The sequence below is a fragment of the Mytilus californianus genome, unplaced genomic scaffold, assembly GCF_021869535.1.
Source record: "Mytilus californianus isolate M0D057914Y unplaced genomic scaffold, xbMytCali1.0.p SCAF_3, whole genome shotgun sequence".
NCBI lineage: Eukaryota > Metazoa > Mollusca > Bivalvia > Mytilida > Mytilidae > Mytilus > Mytilus californianus.
In genome coordinates, this window is record NW_026262679.1 from 32558298 (window position 1) to 32578216 (window position 19919).

Genomic DNA, 19919 nt, shown 5'->3' on the forward strand with positions numbered 1-19919 from the left:
TCGACCCATTTATCTCTTAAAGTAGCACATGAAGGTATATTTTTATTACATATTTGCATTGACTAGGTGAAAAATAGCTTGTTTTCAAATTTTCGTAAAAAAATCACCGTGGGATGAAAACTGTTACGTATGCCCTTAATGAATATAAAACACAAATCTCATTAAAATAACAAATGCCATGAATAAAAAAGAGATTAAAAAAACACACACACACTAAAAAAAAGCAGTCTATCTTGATATCTGATATCACATTTATGTCCCTCTTATTCTCATATTTAAAATGCGATGCTTTCAAACATTTTTATTTTCATCACAAACGAAGGAATTGTGAAACTGGAAGACATATAAAATTTTAAACAAGCACAACCTTTTTGACTGGTCCAGCTTATATGCAAGATCAATACAGATTGAAAGGAAAAATGATTTAACATCGATCAAGGGCACCAGTCTAAACTTTATAACTGGTGCCAAAAAGTAATATATTTTAAGAAACCAGATGATAAGAATAAAATTTCGGACGACCTTTGACTTTTAGCCTCCTCACCTACTTTCTTAACGGAAGTAAATGATTTTCATTCATAACGAAACATGTTGCTCATTGAAGTGAAAAGTTTTGATGTATTTACAGCTAGACAGAATAAGAATGGATAAAATTTACCTAACTTTCTCGTAATGATACGGTAATTGTAATTTTCTTCTTTCATTTTCAAAGTGAAAACTTTATAACTTCATTAATTTATTACAATTTCTCAAAGAACATGAATGTTTGTGAAAGTTTTGCTATGCATAGTAATGAATACACAGAAAGTTTGTTAAGCCGTCTGTGAACCTATCGACCTTTTAATCAGGCGATTAACGTACGATAACCACATCACAACAATGGGGTATTAACTTGCTATTTTTTATCTAATGATTTATAACTATTTTGTTGATAAAGTGATTATGTAAGGGTAAATAATAAAATAAAGATGATTAAAGAACTAAGTTAATTATTTTATCTTCTGAGAACATATGACATGATATAGGCCTATTTGGAATGTTTTTCTTGACAGAGTTGGTCTTGGGGAATGTGGACCATGGCTAAAAAGAATGGACTAAGAAGACAACATTTTGCCGGAATTGTGTTAGGATTATGCTTTGGAATAATTTTATCATCTTGGTGTAGACATAAGATATTACCTTGTGCGCCATTGGCAGGTAAATGTTGTCGCACAATCCATGTAAACTATCATGTCAACATTGCCGTTGATCACCTCGAATTTCACAATAACCATGCTTTACCAGAAGTTGTGGTAAAGAAATCAAATGAAGGCTTAGATTTAAACAGTTACATCAACAAAAATGACAAAAATTTCCTTCTTATTGGTGTGATTACAGCAAAAAAATATCTTGATACCAGAGCCGTTGCTGCATTTAATACTTGGACCAATTCTTGTAGCGGATCCTGCAAAGTAATCTTTTTCTCCAGTGAAGGATCAACAACTGAAAAAGAAATTCCACTGGTTAGTTTAGACGGTACTGATGATTCCTATCCACCTCAGAGAAAGTCTCTTTTGATGTTGAAATACATGCATGATAACTATATTAACAACTTTGAGTGGTTCATGCGTGCTGATGACGATGTTTTTGTTAAAGGGGACAAAATTGAAAAATTTCTACGCTCTGTAAACAGCTCGGTTCCCCATTTCATTGGTCAAGCTGGTTTAGGAAAAAAAGAAGAAATAGGGAAACTTTTTTTGAACAGACATGAAAACTTTTGCATGGGAGGTCCTGGAATTCTGTTCAGCCACACTACTTTAAGGCATGTTGGCCCACATGTACACAATTGTATTGACAACTTGCTGACGACTCATGAAGATGTTGAAGTTGGTAGATGTGTACGTAGATATACTGGTTCATCCTGCACCTGGGCATTTGAGGTTGGTATATATACATTGTAACCAAGGCCTTTAATTTCCCTTGACCTGGTGTGTTGTAAAACATGTATGTATATATATAAACAAGTCTAAATTGAAAACAATGTTCAAACCTATGATTGCGTTGGATAAAAACCGCAATTTTTATACGTGTGCATGCAAAACAAATTTCTTGGTAGAGGGGTCTAACATATTGTATCTTCATTGTATTCCCTACTTTAATATCATTCACTAAATATTATCTTATAAATGTCTGTTTAACTCAAGAGACCTTTTTAGCTGACTGGTTAATTTTCAGCATGTAATAAAGAGATGGACATGTACATGTATAATACACTACCATCAATGCTTTTAATCTTAGTTGTCAAGATGTCTGTTAAGTTGAAATTTTATTATATGATTTTTAAACGTTTGTACAAAAATTTGAATACACCTTATACATTTTGTACTTTTGAATGTATATTTTGTAAACAAGTCAATTTACACAGCGTTCAGAAAGAACGTTTTAATTGTGGCCCTTAACTAGGAATTGTATGTAAAAATAAAAATTGTCCATTTGATAAGGGGAAATAACCTTTTAATTTAATTTATCACTTAAGTCAAGAATGACTGTTACTTTAACAATTACATATATACATGAACAATGTACAAACATATGTTAGATAATTGACAGGTGCTTGTATGTATAAATGTATTTTTACATATTTTCTCATTAGGAATACCAAAAATAGATTTCCAATTCTACATGTGTCCCATACAAATTAATCACCTGTATGTGGTTACAAGTTGGACCCTCGTGTACTGTATCTAATCATGTCTATAATACATTGTAATGGGTTCATTGGACCCACTAGTACCGTATCTCTATTGTATCTACAATACATTGTAATGGGTTCCTTGTTCTGATTGATTCATGAGAAGATGCAGAATGTTAATTACATAATACATTGTAAAAATATTTTCTTTATTACTACAAACAATAAGTTGCTAATTGATCATCAAAACATCATCATTCATTAACTTCTCAAATAATGATTCAACTTCAATTAACTTTGAAATTTGCAGACAGACCCTATTTAGACAGACTTCTCAAAAGAACATATGTCTGACTAACAGAGAAATATATTGTTAGTTTTGTGGATAATATTTTTCAGACATTTGGTTAGACATGTATTTTCGTTGTAAAAATTGTGTGTGAATAAATTAAATTTTATGTCACTGAGTGAGAAAAACTTCAAGAAAACTGCTGGAGTATACCAATTATTACACTTAATTTTTTCATAGTGATGTGATGATTTTTTAGACCAAACTCAGAATATGTAAAATTTGAATTAGTCAAAACTGGGAAATATTTCCTTTTGGACCCCTCTTAATGAAGAAATAAGCATTGATATACAATGTACATGAAATGGGATTCAAAGGGAAGTCTTGCCTAAAACTAAACATGCGAGGGATTTCAACTAGTGAACTGCTAACTCATCATTTCAAAATGGTTTTAACTTCTAACTTAGAATAGCTCTTCTTACGGCATAAAAAATGCATTGGTTTAGGCTAACCCTTCCTACATTTTTTTGTACCTCAATTGTTAGTGCCTATCCTAAAGATTTTTTGTAGTTTCTGAACAAGCACTTTTAAAGTCAAACTGTTTTCCCCTGTTTAAACCAGTCACAAACTTTTTGAAAAATTAAAATTATTTTCCAACCTACCTACCCTTTTTCTTTCAACACAGGTATTATTTTATTAGACCTAAGGTATGTGAATCAGTTAATGGTATTAGTACATGTCCTCCATACATATACATGGTGGTTCAATTAATAATAATTCTATATGATTTTGAGTGTTTTCCTTGTTAAATACATGTAGGGTATTTGAAGGTGATAACATTGATCTATGACCCTAGCTGTCATATATATTGCTTAGCCTTATAGAATATGCAGAGATATTTCAAAGTGATTCACTGACAATCACAATCACAATCACCAACATTCACTGTAACAAATCGCTACAAAGAGTGATATTTAATTGAATGACCCCACAATCACCAACATTCACTGTAACAAATCGCTACAAAGAGTGATATTTAATTGAATGACCCCACAATCACTAAAAAATCACCACCAAGAGTGATATTTAATGGAAACACCCACAATCATTGTAACAAATCACCACTAAGAGAATTATTTAATTAAATGACCCAAAATCCCTGTAAAAAATCACCAAGAGCATGAATATTTAATTGAATGACCCACAATCACTGTAAAAAATCTCCACCAAGAGTGATATTTAATGGAAACGCCCACAATCACTGTAACAAATCACCACTAAGAGTAATACTTAATTGAGTGACCCACAATCAATGTAAAAAAATCACCACCAAGCTTAAGAGTGATATTTAATTGAAACACCCACAATCACTGTAAAAAATCACAGCCAAGAGTGATATTTAATTGAGTGACCCACAACCACTGGAAAAAATCACCACCAAGAGTGATATTTAATTGAGTGACCCACAATCAATGTAAAAAAATCACCACCAAGATTGATATTTAATTGAAACACCCACAATCACTGTAAAAAATCACAACCAAATGATATATGGCGTTGTGAATTTGTCTTCGACTTATGAGTTTGTCAATATCCTTTTGATATCTTTTGCCTCTCATTTAAGTTAACTGAATCACTGTCTGTCTGTTTGTACTGTACTTGCAAGAACTCTTTGTTTGGAACATCTTTTTTGAACGATTATGTGCCTCATTAGAGTGAATAAGCCCTTCAAAAGAGCTAAGGCATATTTGAACAATGGAAAACCTGTAAATCACTTTTCACATGCACATGATTCACAGTTATTGTTATTTTTTTAAAACTTTTTCTGCAAATTAAATGTCAATTTCTCATAGGATCGAAAAGCTAAATGCACTGATTTGAATTTGATCTTTTATAATTCATTTGTATTTTATAAAACATCACACTAGCATCAATAAAAAAAGTGTAATTTTATCAATTTGATACAGCTAGGTTAAAATTATTGTATAATTTGTAAATGATACGCGTATAAGCATATAAATACATTATACTGTTGCGTTACAATTAGGTCTGGTCTTGCAATGTGCAGTGAGGAGATGAAATGTCAGACATCTATTTGTCTATGTCTCTCTTTCTTTCACAGGCTTGAAAGTTCACGCTCTTAGTTTTGATTGGATTATTAAAGTTTAAAAATATGCTTCTTTTAGCATGTTGAGCATGTTTAGGGTTTAATCTATATATTTTGGGAAAGGTCCTCATTATTAGAATAAGGAGATGTGATATTTTTACGAATTACGAATATTTTATTCTCATAAACATGTTACAGAGAAATTAGTATACAATCAGCTATTTCATTTGAGTCACATACATTACAGGTTCTTTTGTCTCTATGAATTTAATGCAATCTGACCAATTCAATGGGCAAATGATGACAGCCACATATTTACATCTGAACTTATATAAAAAATACATTAGATATGAGGGTAGTACATGTACATGTATCAACAAATAACGCTCAAAACAAAACTCATTATTAAATATTCTATAACAAATTGTTTTACTTGAATTAAAAATGTCAGATGACCATTCTTGCTTAAGTTGGTCTTTAAGTCAAAGTTCTACACAGTTTTCTATCCAATCTGAGGGAAAATGAGATTGGGATCTCCATACTTTTGATAGACCACAATTATCAAAAACACTTTTAACAAATTTCAATGTGATGTGATGTCCAGTGAAACAACTATCCTAAAGAGTTCAAATGAAGTGGATGTAAACAATTAGGCCTTTTTGGGAAGATTTTGCTAAAAGTGTATTTACCTTACGACAAACCATCTAATACATTTAAAATACATACATGTCCTGTATTATGTGAAAATAACTTTGGACAATGATTTGTCCATCCCTAAGATTTGAATTGATAATGAAGTCTTGAAAATATCCCCAGGTTAAAGAAAATATTCATGAAGTATTTATTTATTTTAAACATTGTTAAAAGTGTCATTTTGTCAGGGGGCATTAAGAGGTCATTAGAAATTGAGTGGATTTATATTTGCTTGTACCATGTGTACCAATAGACAATTTCTGAAGAGCAATTAAATATAGTTTTTCATATTTCCATTACTATGAAAATCTGGACTTGAAGCTTAAAGAAGGGGTTAAATTATATTGCAAATTTAGTTTATTTGACACCTTTGTCTAGAAAAGTTCTGATTTCCAAACTTTTTCATATTTGAAAACTTAATACATTGTTAGAGTTATATTAACAGATCCCTTCTTGAGTAATTTCAGGTAAAAAGTTTATTATTTGATGTTAAAATGATTTTTTGATGGACACTGCATTAATATGGTGGGGCCTCGGTGGCCGAGTGGTCTAAGTAGTTACTACTGTAATCACTAGCCAGTCAACACTGAGGTTGTGAGTTCGAACCCCCCTCGTGCGGGTGCACTCGACTCCAATCTTAATTGACTAGGATTGTCAGTTCTCCTATGGAAGGTCAGTGGTTTTCTACGGGCACTCCGGCTTCCTCCACCAATAAAAACTGGCCGCCACGAAATAGCCCAAAAGCAGTGCTTAAAAGTGGCGTTAAAACAACAAAAATCAAATCAAATCATTAATATGGTGATGAAAGTTGAGAAACTATGGAATCAGAGTTCAAAAAGTGGATCACAAATGCAAGAAAGAATTAAAATAGTTTGAAACACATGTAAATTAATCATGTTAATTGAGATGTTAGGTAATCTTTGATGAGACAGCACTAGTACTCTAACAATACAATTGGAAATCAACTGATTATTGTTGGATGTGAATGAGAAAACAAGTATACTGAGAACTAACATCTAGGGCACACTGTTCATAAGTATGAAAACAGTGTCCAGGCAAGAACTTCTTTACAGAAGAGTGGGTCATTAAAAGACCTTTTTAAATAGATCTCTGATGTGTCCACGTTCTGTTAAGAAGCCATACACCTTATCGATATTTGTCCGCCATTACTGGACATCACAAATTTTCCCGTAAAATTTTGACGTCATAATAGAAAATATCTGACGCCACAATGGAAAAGTGATTGTTGTATGACGTCAATAGTTCAACCGGCGCAGATTTCCAAATAGCGATAAGGTGTATTATGTCAACCCTAGACCTTGAAATAGAAAAATAATAATTGAATCCTTGGCAAGTGATTTGGAATATTAAGCTGCTGAAACAGATCGCTTTTCTGGTTCTTTGTTTGTGTTTAAAGTGTGAAGACTGAGAAGAATGATATGACAAGCTTTCCTGTCATTTATGTTGCACTAAACTTTAATTTTGTTTTTACTTGTAATTATATATATAAGTATCCACAATTAATCATATGTTGATATTTACTGAAACATGTCACAGCTGCTCACACAAACCACCCCACGCCAAGGTTTGATTATTCTTTCCATTACTACATCATACATGTACACAGAGTCATTCTGGGTCATCTTGTGTTTGTTAAGTGGTTCCTGGATTCTTGAGAGTTCTCTGAGAAGGGCAGAGACTCTTTTCACAAAAAATCTTACGATTAAAATCGATTGTAATAAGTTATACTAAATTGTTCATGACTACGATTATTTTTACTCATAAGATTTTTTGTTAAAAGAGCCTGATTCCCTGCTAGGCACCCTATATGACCTAATAAACTGATATGCTGACTATCAGATAATCTAATAAAAGACAAGTAGAGACAAGTACAATGTATATTCTCTGTACAGGTATGAGAAAGAGCACAGTCCGTGCTAAGCACCCTATGACCTGATATACTGATATGCTGACTATTGGATGATCCAATAAAAGACAAGTAGAGACAGGTACAGTGTATATTCTCTGTACAGGTATGAGAAAGAGCACAGTCCCTGCTAAGCACCCTATGACCTGATATACTGATATGCTGACTATCGGATGATCCAATAAAAGACAAGAAGTGACTTGTCATGTACTATGTATATTCTCTGTAGAGGTATCTCAATGATGTGATAAACATCAAGAAAGATCATCATATAACATCCGAATGCTATAACTCTTTTGTAGATTAACATCTAAGATAGTCTGAGAATGCAGATTAACTAATCCTACACAGGCCATAAATCTTGTGTTTTAGTGGGCTTATTACTTTGCATTGTCTGGTAGGTTCATATAACCTGACAGCTGATCTACTGGAAGAAAAATTATCCAGGGTTCATTTTACTCCTATTGTGTATGCACATTTTAGCTTATCTGTTAAAATGAAAAAATATATTTGTGACAATTATTAATTGTCAATGTGTTATATAAAGCATCCTGTACACATACAAAATTCTTAATTATGTAGTCAATGTACCAAAAAAAGTAAATTTTAAATTTAAAAAGTATAAATAGATGGGAAAAAAAATTGCATTTTACTTTTAACATTTCAGTAATATTTATGCAATATATTTACAATGTAATATGAGCATACATATTCTTATTTTCTTTCGAAATGTGTTCCAAAAAACAAATACAAACAAACATACTAACTGTGATACATGTAAAACCCTGTTTTGTAAGTCAGACCATTAAGAAGTTGTACAAATTTCACCCTTCCCAGCACCCCATTTATACAAAAAAGTTGGATGAGAACAAGGAAAATTTTATTATTAAGTAATTAAAATTGTTTCTCTATTTTTTTCACTATTTTCACATTTCCCAACCGATTGTGAAAAAATTGTTCTCACTAGTGAAATATCTGTTCTCGGCAAACAATTGGCCGAAATTTAATTATGATGTCATATTTTCTTGGTTTCTTTTGAATTTTCTATTGTCACCGTGTATCATCGGTACGGCGGATATAGCTTTATATGTACTTCGAAGCGTGAAAAGTTATATACCGTACATTCATTTAACTATGCACCGTACAGAAGGATTTATGTGGTCAGCTATACACAGTACACAACGCTTCTTTTCGGAATAAAATATTGAAAAATAACATATGTATGAAAGATTTCAATGCCAGTTATTGAAACAGCTATACTTATTACGCACACACAGTGGCCTGCTATCAGAAAAAGAGTTGCAATGAATATAGAATCATATCGGATGAGACGAGCGCCAACTTCTTTGACAAGTATTTGCACATGTTTTTAGTAAGCGTTCTTGTTTTGGGAAAATAATGAGACTTCTCTAATCACTAACCTACAACCAAATCATTTCTTAAAACAACAATTATGTTTAGATTGAAGTACACATTGATATTATGTAAACAAAACAAAGATTTTCATACCGTGTCAGAAGAAAAATCGATCACGTCCGCTTGGTTAGTACCTATATCTGCTGTACCGATGATACAAGGTGATTGTGGCGTCATGAAAAAAGGCAACCATGCCTGATGACGTCACATATAAAGAACACAACTTTTTGCAAATCTTTGAAAAGGAAGGATAAAAATCATTAGAGAAACAGATTCCACCACTATAACTTGTGTATTACGATATTTCTCCACTTGCAACAGTTAAATTTTAATTATTTATTTAATTAAATATTAAAATTTAACTGTCTCGGATGGAGAAATATCGTAACACACTTGTTGCTGAGGTGGAATCTATATATCCATTTTATATAGTGGACAATTTAAATGTAAATTATACCAAAAACAGGAAAAATTTATAGTAATAATGAGGAGAATAAAAAGAGATGCAGGTTCTACTTCATTGAGACAGCAACCAAACAACACAGAAAACCATAAGACGTACAGAGGTTGCCTTCTTACTACAATGAGATTAATATATCTAGAACTGTTCAAAAGTAAACAAAGATCACAGATGAATGAGATCTGAGGAGTAAAATTGTTCATGTCAAAACTAGATATGTTTTTAATTTGCTAAAAACTGACAATTCATGCCGTTTTATCCATTCAAACATTTGGAAATTGATTTAGACTAGATTTTAAAAGTTGTGTCAGGTGTGCACATTTCAGTGGGGTATTGCAATAAGTAAAATCTATCATTTTTCTTTGGTTTGTTATGTCATAATGACATTGGATTACAGTGTAACTGAGCAACCTCTACACAATAGGCAAACTTCATATTACTGTTAAATACAACATAAATTTTATAGACATTGATCCACGTCTCACCTTTTCAATGTAAGATTAATGCACTGTAATTTGAATGTTTAATCAAGTTTTTTCAGAGGTTTACATTGCACTTTTTCCTGTTTACTTATCATAGTTACTCACCAAGTGAAAGTTTAATTTTATTTTCTAAATTACACTGACCTATCCTTAAAAGTCAGATTTGCCTCAAGAAGGAATATAGATTTACTGAAAGGTATTGTTTCAGCTGGGAATGAAAACTCTCCAAAGATACCAGGCTTATAATTCACAGTGTTCATCTAAAGTGAAAAGGAAATGAAAAACTTTCCTAAAGCCTATTGAGACATCTGTAAGTTTGTTAATTTGGTACATGCAAATTGTCTTCTGTCCCCTACTTGTCCTGAACATGCATGACATATTTGCTAATTGACGTTAAGAAAACAACAATCAATAAATCTTCTGTCCCTTCACAAACATGACATGATTTTAAGTTGAGTGAAAGCCTCTGTTCTAGGCACACCAAAAAAATAAAGTGTTTTCCGTTGAAAAAAGATGATAAGACAAAAAACATTCCAAAAAAAAAAACAAACTACAGAGTACCAAAGATTGAGCAACACAAACACCACATCTTAGATGTTCTAGACCTGTACCCTTGGTGACAAAATCTAAGATCCAATAACCATAGTTCAGAGGAATGGTGCTTTCATTTTTGTTGTCACATCTTGATTGTCTCTGGAGCTGTGGTATACATAGCTCATAAATAAAACTTCTCCATAGGTCAACATTGCATTAATTGTAAAGTATTTGATATTATTTCTTGATATTTATTGTGTTTTAGGGAAACATGCAAAAATGCATTATTGGCAAATAATTGCTGATGTCTTTAAATTTGTACAAATACAGGCTTTCTATTATTATTACATACATGAACAAACCAACATCAAAACAGTTTTTTGAAATTTTTATATGCAAAGTAAAGTCTAATAAATGTAATAAATCTAATGTTATTACAACTAGAATGGCTTTACAATAGCTTTGGTATAACCCTGAATAAGTAATGAATTAGTCTGTCAGGTAAGTCAACCTTTAAGAAAGTTATACATCACGAAAAGGGGGGGGAAGTGGAATGAGACACACATTACAATACTGATTTTCATTGCTAGTAGCAGACATACATTTACATTATGATTTGTGATGCATTGAAATCTTAGTTGATTGTGTACAATTTATGTAATCTAACTGTATTACTGTCTATTTGTACTCTCCTGCATGGATAATTGGTTTGAGGTAAATCTAAAAAAAAAATAAACTTGTTCCTGAACTGGGACAGTTTAATTTCAAGTGTTAAATTATTATATATCTGAATTGGTTACATGTATGTGTATTTGTTTGTCTATTTAACCTTTGATTGACAGTATAGTACATGTACATGTAGTTTATACAATATTTACAAAAGTGATGTTGAAAGTGGACAATTTTCTTGGATGTCGATTCAAGAAATCAAGGCAAATGCCAATGAATGATATTTTAATTGAACAACAATCATAATACTGTGATTCCTATTTCTACTAGATCAATTTACTTTTTTGGTCAAATCTGAGCCTGGTATGATTAACTGGCTTTGTGTCTTTGTGTATAGTGACCATTAAAAGAATGATTTTACACAAAATTTAAATATGATTGTCAGAGAAAATAATTGTTAGATCACTGTAGATCAGTCCATTATCAGAGAAAATAATTCTTAGATCATTGTGGATCAGTCCATTGTCAGAGAAAATAATTCTTAGATCATTGTAGATCAGGCCATTATCAGAGAAAGTAATTCTTAGATCATTGTAGATCAGGCCATTGTCAGAGAAAGTAATTCTTAGATCATTGTAGATCAGTCCATATTGTATTGGAAATATCAGCATGTTTTTTATGCCCCCACCGCTACTAAGTTTTACCCTTGTCCGTCTGTACGTACGTACGTCCCAAAATTGGTTTCCGTTCTCTAACTTAAGTTTGCCTCAACCAAATGTTTTGAAACTTTTACTCAATGCTTATTACCACAAAACACAGATCAAGTATGAATTTTGGTGGCGTCACTTTAACCGTTCTAGAGTTATGCCCCTTTATAAATGGAAAAATTGCAACATTTTTAGTTTCCGTTCTCTAACTTAAGTTTACCTCAACCAAATGTTATGAAACTTATACACAATGCTTATTACCACAAAACACAGATCAAGTTTGAATTTTGGTGGCGTCACTTTAACCGTTCTAGAGTTATGCCCCTTTATAAATCGAAAAATTGCAAAATTTTTATTTTCTTTTAAATATCAATATTTTTAAAATTGGAGTTATCTTCCTTTGTCCATGATTATAGTTGAATCAACTACAATCAGTGCTTTATACAATGAAATGTTTAATTTTGACTTCCACTGATAAAACAAAGATCAAGTTGAATTTGGGTAGTGTCACTTTAACCATTTTTGAGTTATGCCCCTTTATAAATCAAAAGATTGCAAAATTTCTAGTTTCCATTCTGTAACTTAAGTTTGCCTCAACCAAACATTATGAAACCTATACAAAATATTCATTACCACAAAACTAAGATCAAATACAAATTTTTTGTTTCCGTTTTCTAACTTTAGTTTGCCTCAACCAAACGTTATGAAACTTATACACAATGCTTATTACTACATAATACAGATTAAGTACGAAATTTGGTGGCGACACTTTTACCATTCTTGAGTTATGTCCCTTTATAAACATAAAAATTGCTGAATTTTTCGTTTCCCTTCTCTAACTTTAGTTTGTCTCAACCAAATGTAATAAAACTTATACACAACGGTTCTAGAGTTATGCGTGTTTACAAATAGAAAAATTGATGAATTTTTATACGACCGCAAAAAATTTTTTGTGGTCGTATATTGGTATGACGTTGGCGTCGTCGTCGTCGTCCGGCGTCGTCCGAAGACACATTGGTTTTCGCACTCTAACTTTAGTTTAAGTGAACGGATCTCTATGAAATTTTACCACAAGGTTCAATACCACAAAAGGAAGGTTGGGATTGATTTTGGGGGTTATGGTACCAACAGTAAAGGAATTAGGGGCCAAAAAGGGGCCAAAAATAAGCATTTTTGTAACTTCCAGACATAATTTGTGTGTAAGTGTATGGATCTCTCTGACATTGTACCACAAGGTTCCATATCACAAAAGGAATGCTGGGATTGATTTTGGGGGTAATTGCCTCAAAATTTTAGGAATTAGGGGCCAAAAAAGGGGCAAAAAACAAGCATTTTTCTAGTTTCATGACAATAACTTGTGTGTAAGTGTATGGATCTTTCTGAAATTGTACTACAAGGTTCCATATCACAAAGGGAAAGCTGGAATTGAGTTTGGGGGTAATTGCCGAAACGTTTAGGAATTGGGGGGCCAAAAAGGGGCCAAAAATAAGCATTTTTCTAGTTTCCAGACAATAACTTGTGTTCAAGTCTATGGATCTCTCTGAAATTGTACTGCAAGGTACCTTACCACAAAGGGAAGGCTGGGATTGATGATGGGGGTAATTGCCTCAATATTTTAGGAATTAGGGGCCAAAAAGGGGCAAAAAAAAAGCATTTTTCTAGTTTCAGGACAATAACTTGTGTGTAAGTGTATGGATCTTTCTGAAATTGTACTACAAGGTTCCATACCACAAAGGGAAAGCTGGGTTTGAGTTTGGGGGTAATTGCCCTAAATGTTAGGAATTTGGGGCCAAAAAGGGGCCAAAAAACACATTTTTCTAGTTTCCAGACAATAACTTGTGTTCAAGTGAATGGATCTCTCTGAAATTGTACTGCAAGGTACCATACCACAAAGGGAAGGCTGGGATTGAGTTTGGGGGTGATGAATCATAAGGGGGTTCAAAAAATTTGGGGGGGGGGGGATTTTTTTTTTCCTTTTTTTTTCTTTTAAAATTTTCCATTTTAAGTTGGTTATTTCTGATTTATATTTAAAAGCAAATAATAATGATATGGTAGGAGATACACACCAAACAGGATGTGTAAATTATTATATAATAAGTATTGTGCAATAGCAAGAAATTTTCAATTGTACAGTATTGCACAATAGCAAGAAATCTTCAATTGCACAGTATTGCGCAATAGCAAGAAATCTTAATTGCACAGTATTGCGCAATAGCAAGAAATATCCAATAGCACAATATTGCGCAATAGCAAGAAATTGTCAATTGTACAGTATTGCGCAATAGCAAGAAATATTTAATTGCACAGTATTGTGCAAAAGAAGATACTTCATATAAATTGCTTATTTCTTGACCAATTTCAATGGGGTTTTATTCTTGAATTCTTGGGGTTCTTTGATATGCTGAATCTAACCGTGTATTTAGTTTTTGGATTTTGGTCCCCGTTTTTAAATTGGTCCACATTGAGGTCCAAAGGGTCCAACATTAAACTTTGTTTGATTTCATCAAAAATTGAATTATTGGGGTTCTTTGATATGCCGAATCTAATCGTGTATTTAGATTCTTAATTTTTGGTTCCGTTTTCAAATTGGTCTACATTAAGGTCCAAAGGGTCCAAAATTAAACTAAGTTTGATTTTAACAAAAATTGAATTCTTAGGGTTCTTTGATATGCTGAATCTAAACATGTATTTAGATTTTTGATTATGGGCCCAGTTTTCAAGTTGGTCCAAATCGGGGTCCAAAATTAAACTTTGTTTGATTTCAACAAAAATTGAATATATGGGGTTCTTTGATATGCTGAATCTAACCATGTATTTAGATTTTTGATTTTTGGGCCCTGTTATCAACTTTGTCCACATTGAGGTCAAAAGGGTCCAAAATTAAACTTTGTTTGATTTCATCAAAAATTGAATTCTTGGGGTTCTTTGATATGCTGAATCTAACCATGTATTTAGATTTTGGATATTGGACCATAATAGGTGAATGTCCAATTTAAAATTTTTAAGTTCTTAGACCACATTCATTCTGTGTCAGAAACCTATGCTGTGTCAAATATTTAATCACAATCCAAATGCAAAGCTGTATCAAGCTTGAATGTTGTGTCCATACTTGCCCCAACTGTTCAGGGTTCAACCTCTGCGGTCGTATCAAGCTGCGCCCTGCGGAGCATTTTATTAGTTTCTGTTCTCGACTCAAGTTAGCCTCAAACAAATGCTATGAGACTTGCACACAAAGCTTATTACCACAAAACTCAGATCAAGTTCAAATTTGGGTAGCGTCACTTTTACCGTTCTTCAGTTATGTCCCTTTATAACTATATGGTATGCAAGCGGGGGCATCATCTGTGTCCACATGTGAACACTATCCACATTTATTTTATTATATGTGAATGTTTTTCATTATTAATATTTTTTATTTTCACAATTAGCAGTTCCAGTTTTTGCAGCACATTAGTTCTATTTTGCATTATAATAACAGGATTCAATCTCCAAAATAATGTCCTATGATTGAAAAATGGCTGGATTTATTTTCCTTCAATTAACCTTTATAAATATCAAATATTTTAAAATTGATTTATTTTTTAACTGAACCTTTTATAAAAATAGTTGACACACTTGAAATTTGTAGCATTTTTTAGGCTCTTAATGACAAAATAAAATATTCATGGAGTATCTCTTAAGCTCACAATTCTAATTTTAGTATGAGTCAGACAGGTATAATTTTTTCCTCAATTTTCTTAAAAAATTGGTCATTCAAAAACCTTATAAATTGCAAAATTTTTTAAATTGATTTATTTTTGAAATGGACCTTTTATCAAAACTACACACTTTTGTAGCATTTATTATGCTCTTAATGATAAAATAAATATATATATACATTAAGAATCTATTAAGCTCACAATGCTAATTTTTGTATTAGAATGTTTAATTTGAGTTTATTCTATTTTCTTAATAAAATTGTCATTTAATATCATGCAGGTATTAGTGGTTTTTGTTACTGTCAACATAGCATATTTCTTTTTTAAAGATTAATTCACAAACACATAAACTGTGGGAAAATATTCCCCTCAGGAATAGTTTGTACAAATCATTCAACAACATTGATGTAAAGAGAGTACTTTCATTGGTGAGCCAATTTTACCCCAGTGCAAAAAGTTTATGTACTGAAATAACAATTATCCCACAAAAAGAACCCTGTTTACAGTACTTTTTGGAAATGCTTCTCCTTTTATATCATACTGCATTTGCCTAAATATTTTTTTAAATGACATAGTTACACAGCTTTTCAAACACAACCACCTCAAATTTTTCCTGAATTTGACCATGTTGTGCTCCCTTGATTTATCACATCAGACATAGAGAGGTCAATGCCCTTCTGTCTTATCAAGCAGCTACTCTCAACCTATGTTGTAGTTCTCACATCCAACATGATTACTAGAAGAACAGCATAAAACCATAACATAATGTAGTGATTGAACATTTTTTCTAGTGGCAAATATTTCATAAAAAAAAGTTGAAAGAACCAAAACTTTTGCTACTTGACTTACATTACAAAATGTATTCTTTGATAATAGCACCATTCTGTCATGATATTTTGTACTATGATGCACTGTTAATTATTGTGTGACATATAAATAGTAACCTTATATGTCTGCTTCGTGATCTTCTTGAATGGTTGCAGCTTTAGATTTTTGTACCAGCTTCATGACTATTTGTTGTTGCATATTTTTTTAGAAAGTAATTAATTTATCATTAGATTGGGCTGAAAACTAAGTCAATTAGATGCTTTCAGATTAATATTCTTTTTGAAGTACATTTTAAACATTTGCTGTTTTTGATCTCAAGTATAATCATTTATTTTTAACAGATTTTCATTTTTTTATTAATGATTCTTATAAAAAGACGTAAGGAAAAGTCATAGAACTTATTTAACCCTTTGAAACTTGGTCGAGGAGTGCACGGAAAAAATGTTGTTTTACTATTTTACTACGTAATTCAATTTTTATACCATTCGGTTTAATTAAGATGTCTTGGTTTGATTTAGATGTCTTTGTCTGTTCTTATTGCATGTCCAATAGTCATAAAGTTATTTAATATCTTTGAAGTCTGTTATTGTGTAATTTATTAAGTATTGTTTACAGTTGAGTTGTACTTTAAGATGTCTACATTTAGTATACAAATTTTGGGCTCATTCACAAATTGTTTTATAAAGAATAGTTTGCTGTCTTGTTTAGTTTGTGTTTTGTTTGTAGCTCTTTTCGTGTTTTCTATGATGTCAAGATTTGATATACAAATATATATATATATATATATATATATAAGTAAGTTTAAATTGAAAACAATATATATAAGTCTAAATTGAAAACAACGTTCAAACCTATGATTTCATTGGATAAAAATCGCAATTTTTATACGTGTGCATGCAAAACAAATTTCTTGGTAGAGGGGTCTTAATACAGCACAAACAACATTTTCCAAAAGACCAAAAAAGTGAAAAAGTATATTTAAACATATATAAAGAAAAAAGAAAAAAAAGCACAAAAGTAACTCTCTTATAATGTTAAAACTGATTTGTAAACAAAATTTAAATACATTAAAGTATACAGATTGTTGTGGTTACAGATCATGTGTACTTTATGACGTCAAGATATAAGGCTCATTCACATAATATTTTAATGAATTGTGGTAATTAGTACATGTATCATCATGGTACGAGTATTAAAGTTCATTTCTCTTGAACCACTTGAATTCAAATGTCCAGTTCAGTGGGAACATGTATATGTTCCCAGTTGGGAACTTCATTGGTTGTTTATTTGTTTATATCTTAGTCAATACTAAGTGTTTGTTTTTGTCTGTTAAGGACTTCGTTCTTTTCAGATCTTTGCCAGTCTTTGTTGAATGTATAAACAACTTGTCTAAAGTTGTGGTGATTTAGAGCTTGACACACAACATGTATGCTTGTTTATTGGTGACAACTTATGTTGAGATATTTTTGTTACATTATGCTGTTGGGTTGCTGTTCTATAGACTTCCATTTTTATGACCCTGCTGTAGCGGAGGGGGCATTAAGTTTTACCCTTGTCCGTTTGTACGTTCGTCCGTACGTCCCAAAATTGGTTTCAGTTCTCTAACTTTACTTTGCCTCATCCAAATGTCATGAATCTTATACACAATGCTTATGACCACAAAACACAGATCATTTTAAATTTTGGTGGCATTACTTTTACAGTTCTAGAGTTATGCCCTTTAAAAATGTAAAAAAATTGGTGAATTTTTAGTTTCCGTTCTCTTACTTTAGTTTGCCTCAACCAAATGTTATGAAACTTATACAAAATGCTTATTACCACAAAACTCAGATCAAATTTGAATTTTGGTAGTGTCACTTTTACCATTCTAGAGTTATGCCCCTTTACAAATGGAAAAATTACTGAATTTTTCATTTCCCTTCTCTAACTTTAGTTTTCCTCAACCAAATGTTATGAAACTTATACACAATGCTTATTTCCACATAACACAGATCAAGTTTTAATTTTGGTGTTGTCACTTTTACCGTTCTAGAGTTATGCCCCTTTACAAATGGAAAAATTGCTTAATTTTTCGTTTCTGTTCCCTAACTTAAGTTTGCCTCAACCAAATTTAATGAAACTTATACACAATGCTTATTACCACAAAACTCAGATCAAGTACAAATTTGGGTAGCATAACTTTTACTGTTCTTGAGTTATGTCCCTTTATAATGCTATATGCAAGCAGGGGCATCATCTGTGTCCCATGGACACATTCCCCAATTATTTACTAATAAGAAGAAATTATGAGTCCTCACAATTGTCTCAGTTTGTCTAATTTTTGGTCCTTTTTGGTTTTATCAGCTCTTGAACACATGTAATTGGTTTGGATTTTACAAATATTGTGGCCTCAAGCATCACTGAAGAGACATTAATTATTAAAATGTGCATCTGGTGAAGTAAAAAAGTTACCATTAATGTTAAGTTAGATCTTTCCACTGCTTTTAGATTTTAGGGGAGATTTAGAAAATAGACAAACTCATTTGTAACTTGTTAGGCTCTGGTGATGTTGTTTGATTCAAATTCTACTTTGATTTGAATGTCAACGCTGACTGCTTAATTATTAAGCAACTTTAAAATATTCTGAAAAAGTAATATTTATAAGTCAAATTAGGCTTAGGCATAACTCATTAGAATAAGAAACAGGTATTAAAATTTGAGTCATAAGCCCCCTGTTCAGTCTCCATCAAATTTGGCATTTGTATTTCCTGTCTGTTAGCCCTGTTCTTTTGCAAAACATAGTTTTTTGACATTTTATTGTAACAGCTGAAAAACTGGTCAGTTTGGATTAGTGTACATTTTTGGCAGTTACAGATGGAATTCGCAAGCAGACATTGTTACTAAGAAATTGAAAGATTGAAATGTTTACATTCATTCAAAAAATAACAGGCTATACATTTAAAAACACCTGTTTTTAAATCTGTCTATTCTTAATTTTTTTATTTGATTTTTACTAGTATTCAGACCTATTGATAACTGAAGAAAAGGTAATAATTGTAAATTTATCAAGAAAGCTATTAACCCACATGATTAAATATTGGGTTAAATATTTGTGAAGACACTTTCATCTAGTTATTGGCAATATGGTTTATACTAAGGGATAATAATTCACATATATCTAATAATTATGTATCTTGGTACTTGAGGTCAGTTGACCTGTCATACTGACCTCATTTTATTGGCCAATTTGCAAAGTGGATAGAGTTATCTTTAGTGAACAGATTACGAAAATATATATGATAATTTTGTAGTACAATTATTTGTTAAGTAAAGAAAAATGCAACGCTGCAATGATCACATCTCAATGATAATGGGATTAAGTCAGAGAAATAAACATGATAAAGATTTGTCCTCCTTTTATATCAGAATAAATTGGACAAGGGAATCAAGTAATGTTAG

At 31.7% G+C, this 19919-nt stretch overlaps 1 protein-coding gene across 1 annotated transcript in view; it reads left to right on the forward strand.

Annotated features, from left to right (window-relative positions):
* The first annotated feature begins 540 nt into the window (after positions 1-540).
* The window catches only part of LOC127734376 (chondroitin sulfate synthase 1-like), a 37787-nt gene continuing 18408 nt past the window's right edge, over positions 541-19919 (forward strand). Inside the window, exons 1-2 of the mRNA XM_052244211.1 lie at positions 541-680; positions 1053-1919. Coding sequence (XP_052100171.1) covers positions 1068-1919 — 852 coding nt within the window. The 5' untranslated portion in view covers positions 541-680; positions 1053-1067. The remainder of the gene's footprint in view (positions 681-1052; positions 1920-19919) is intronic.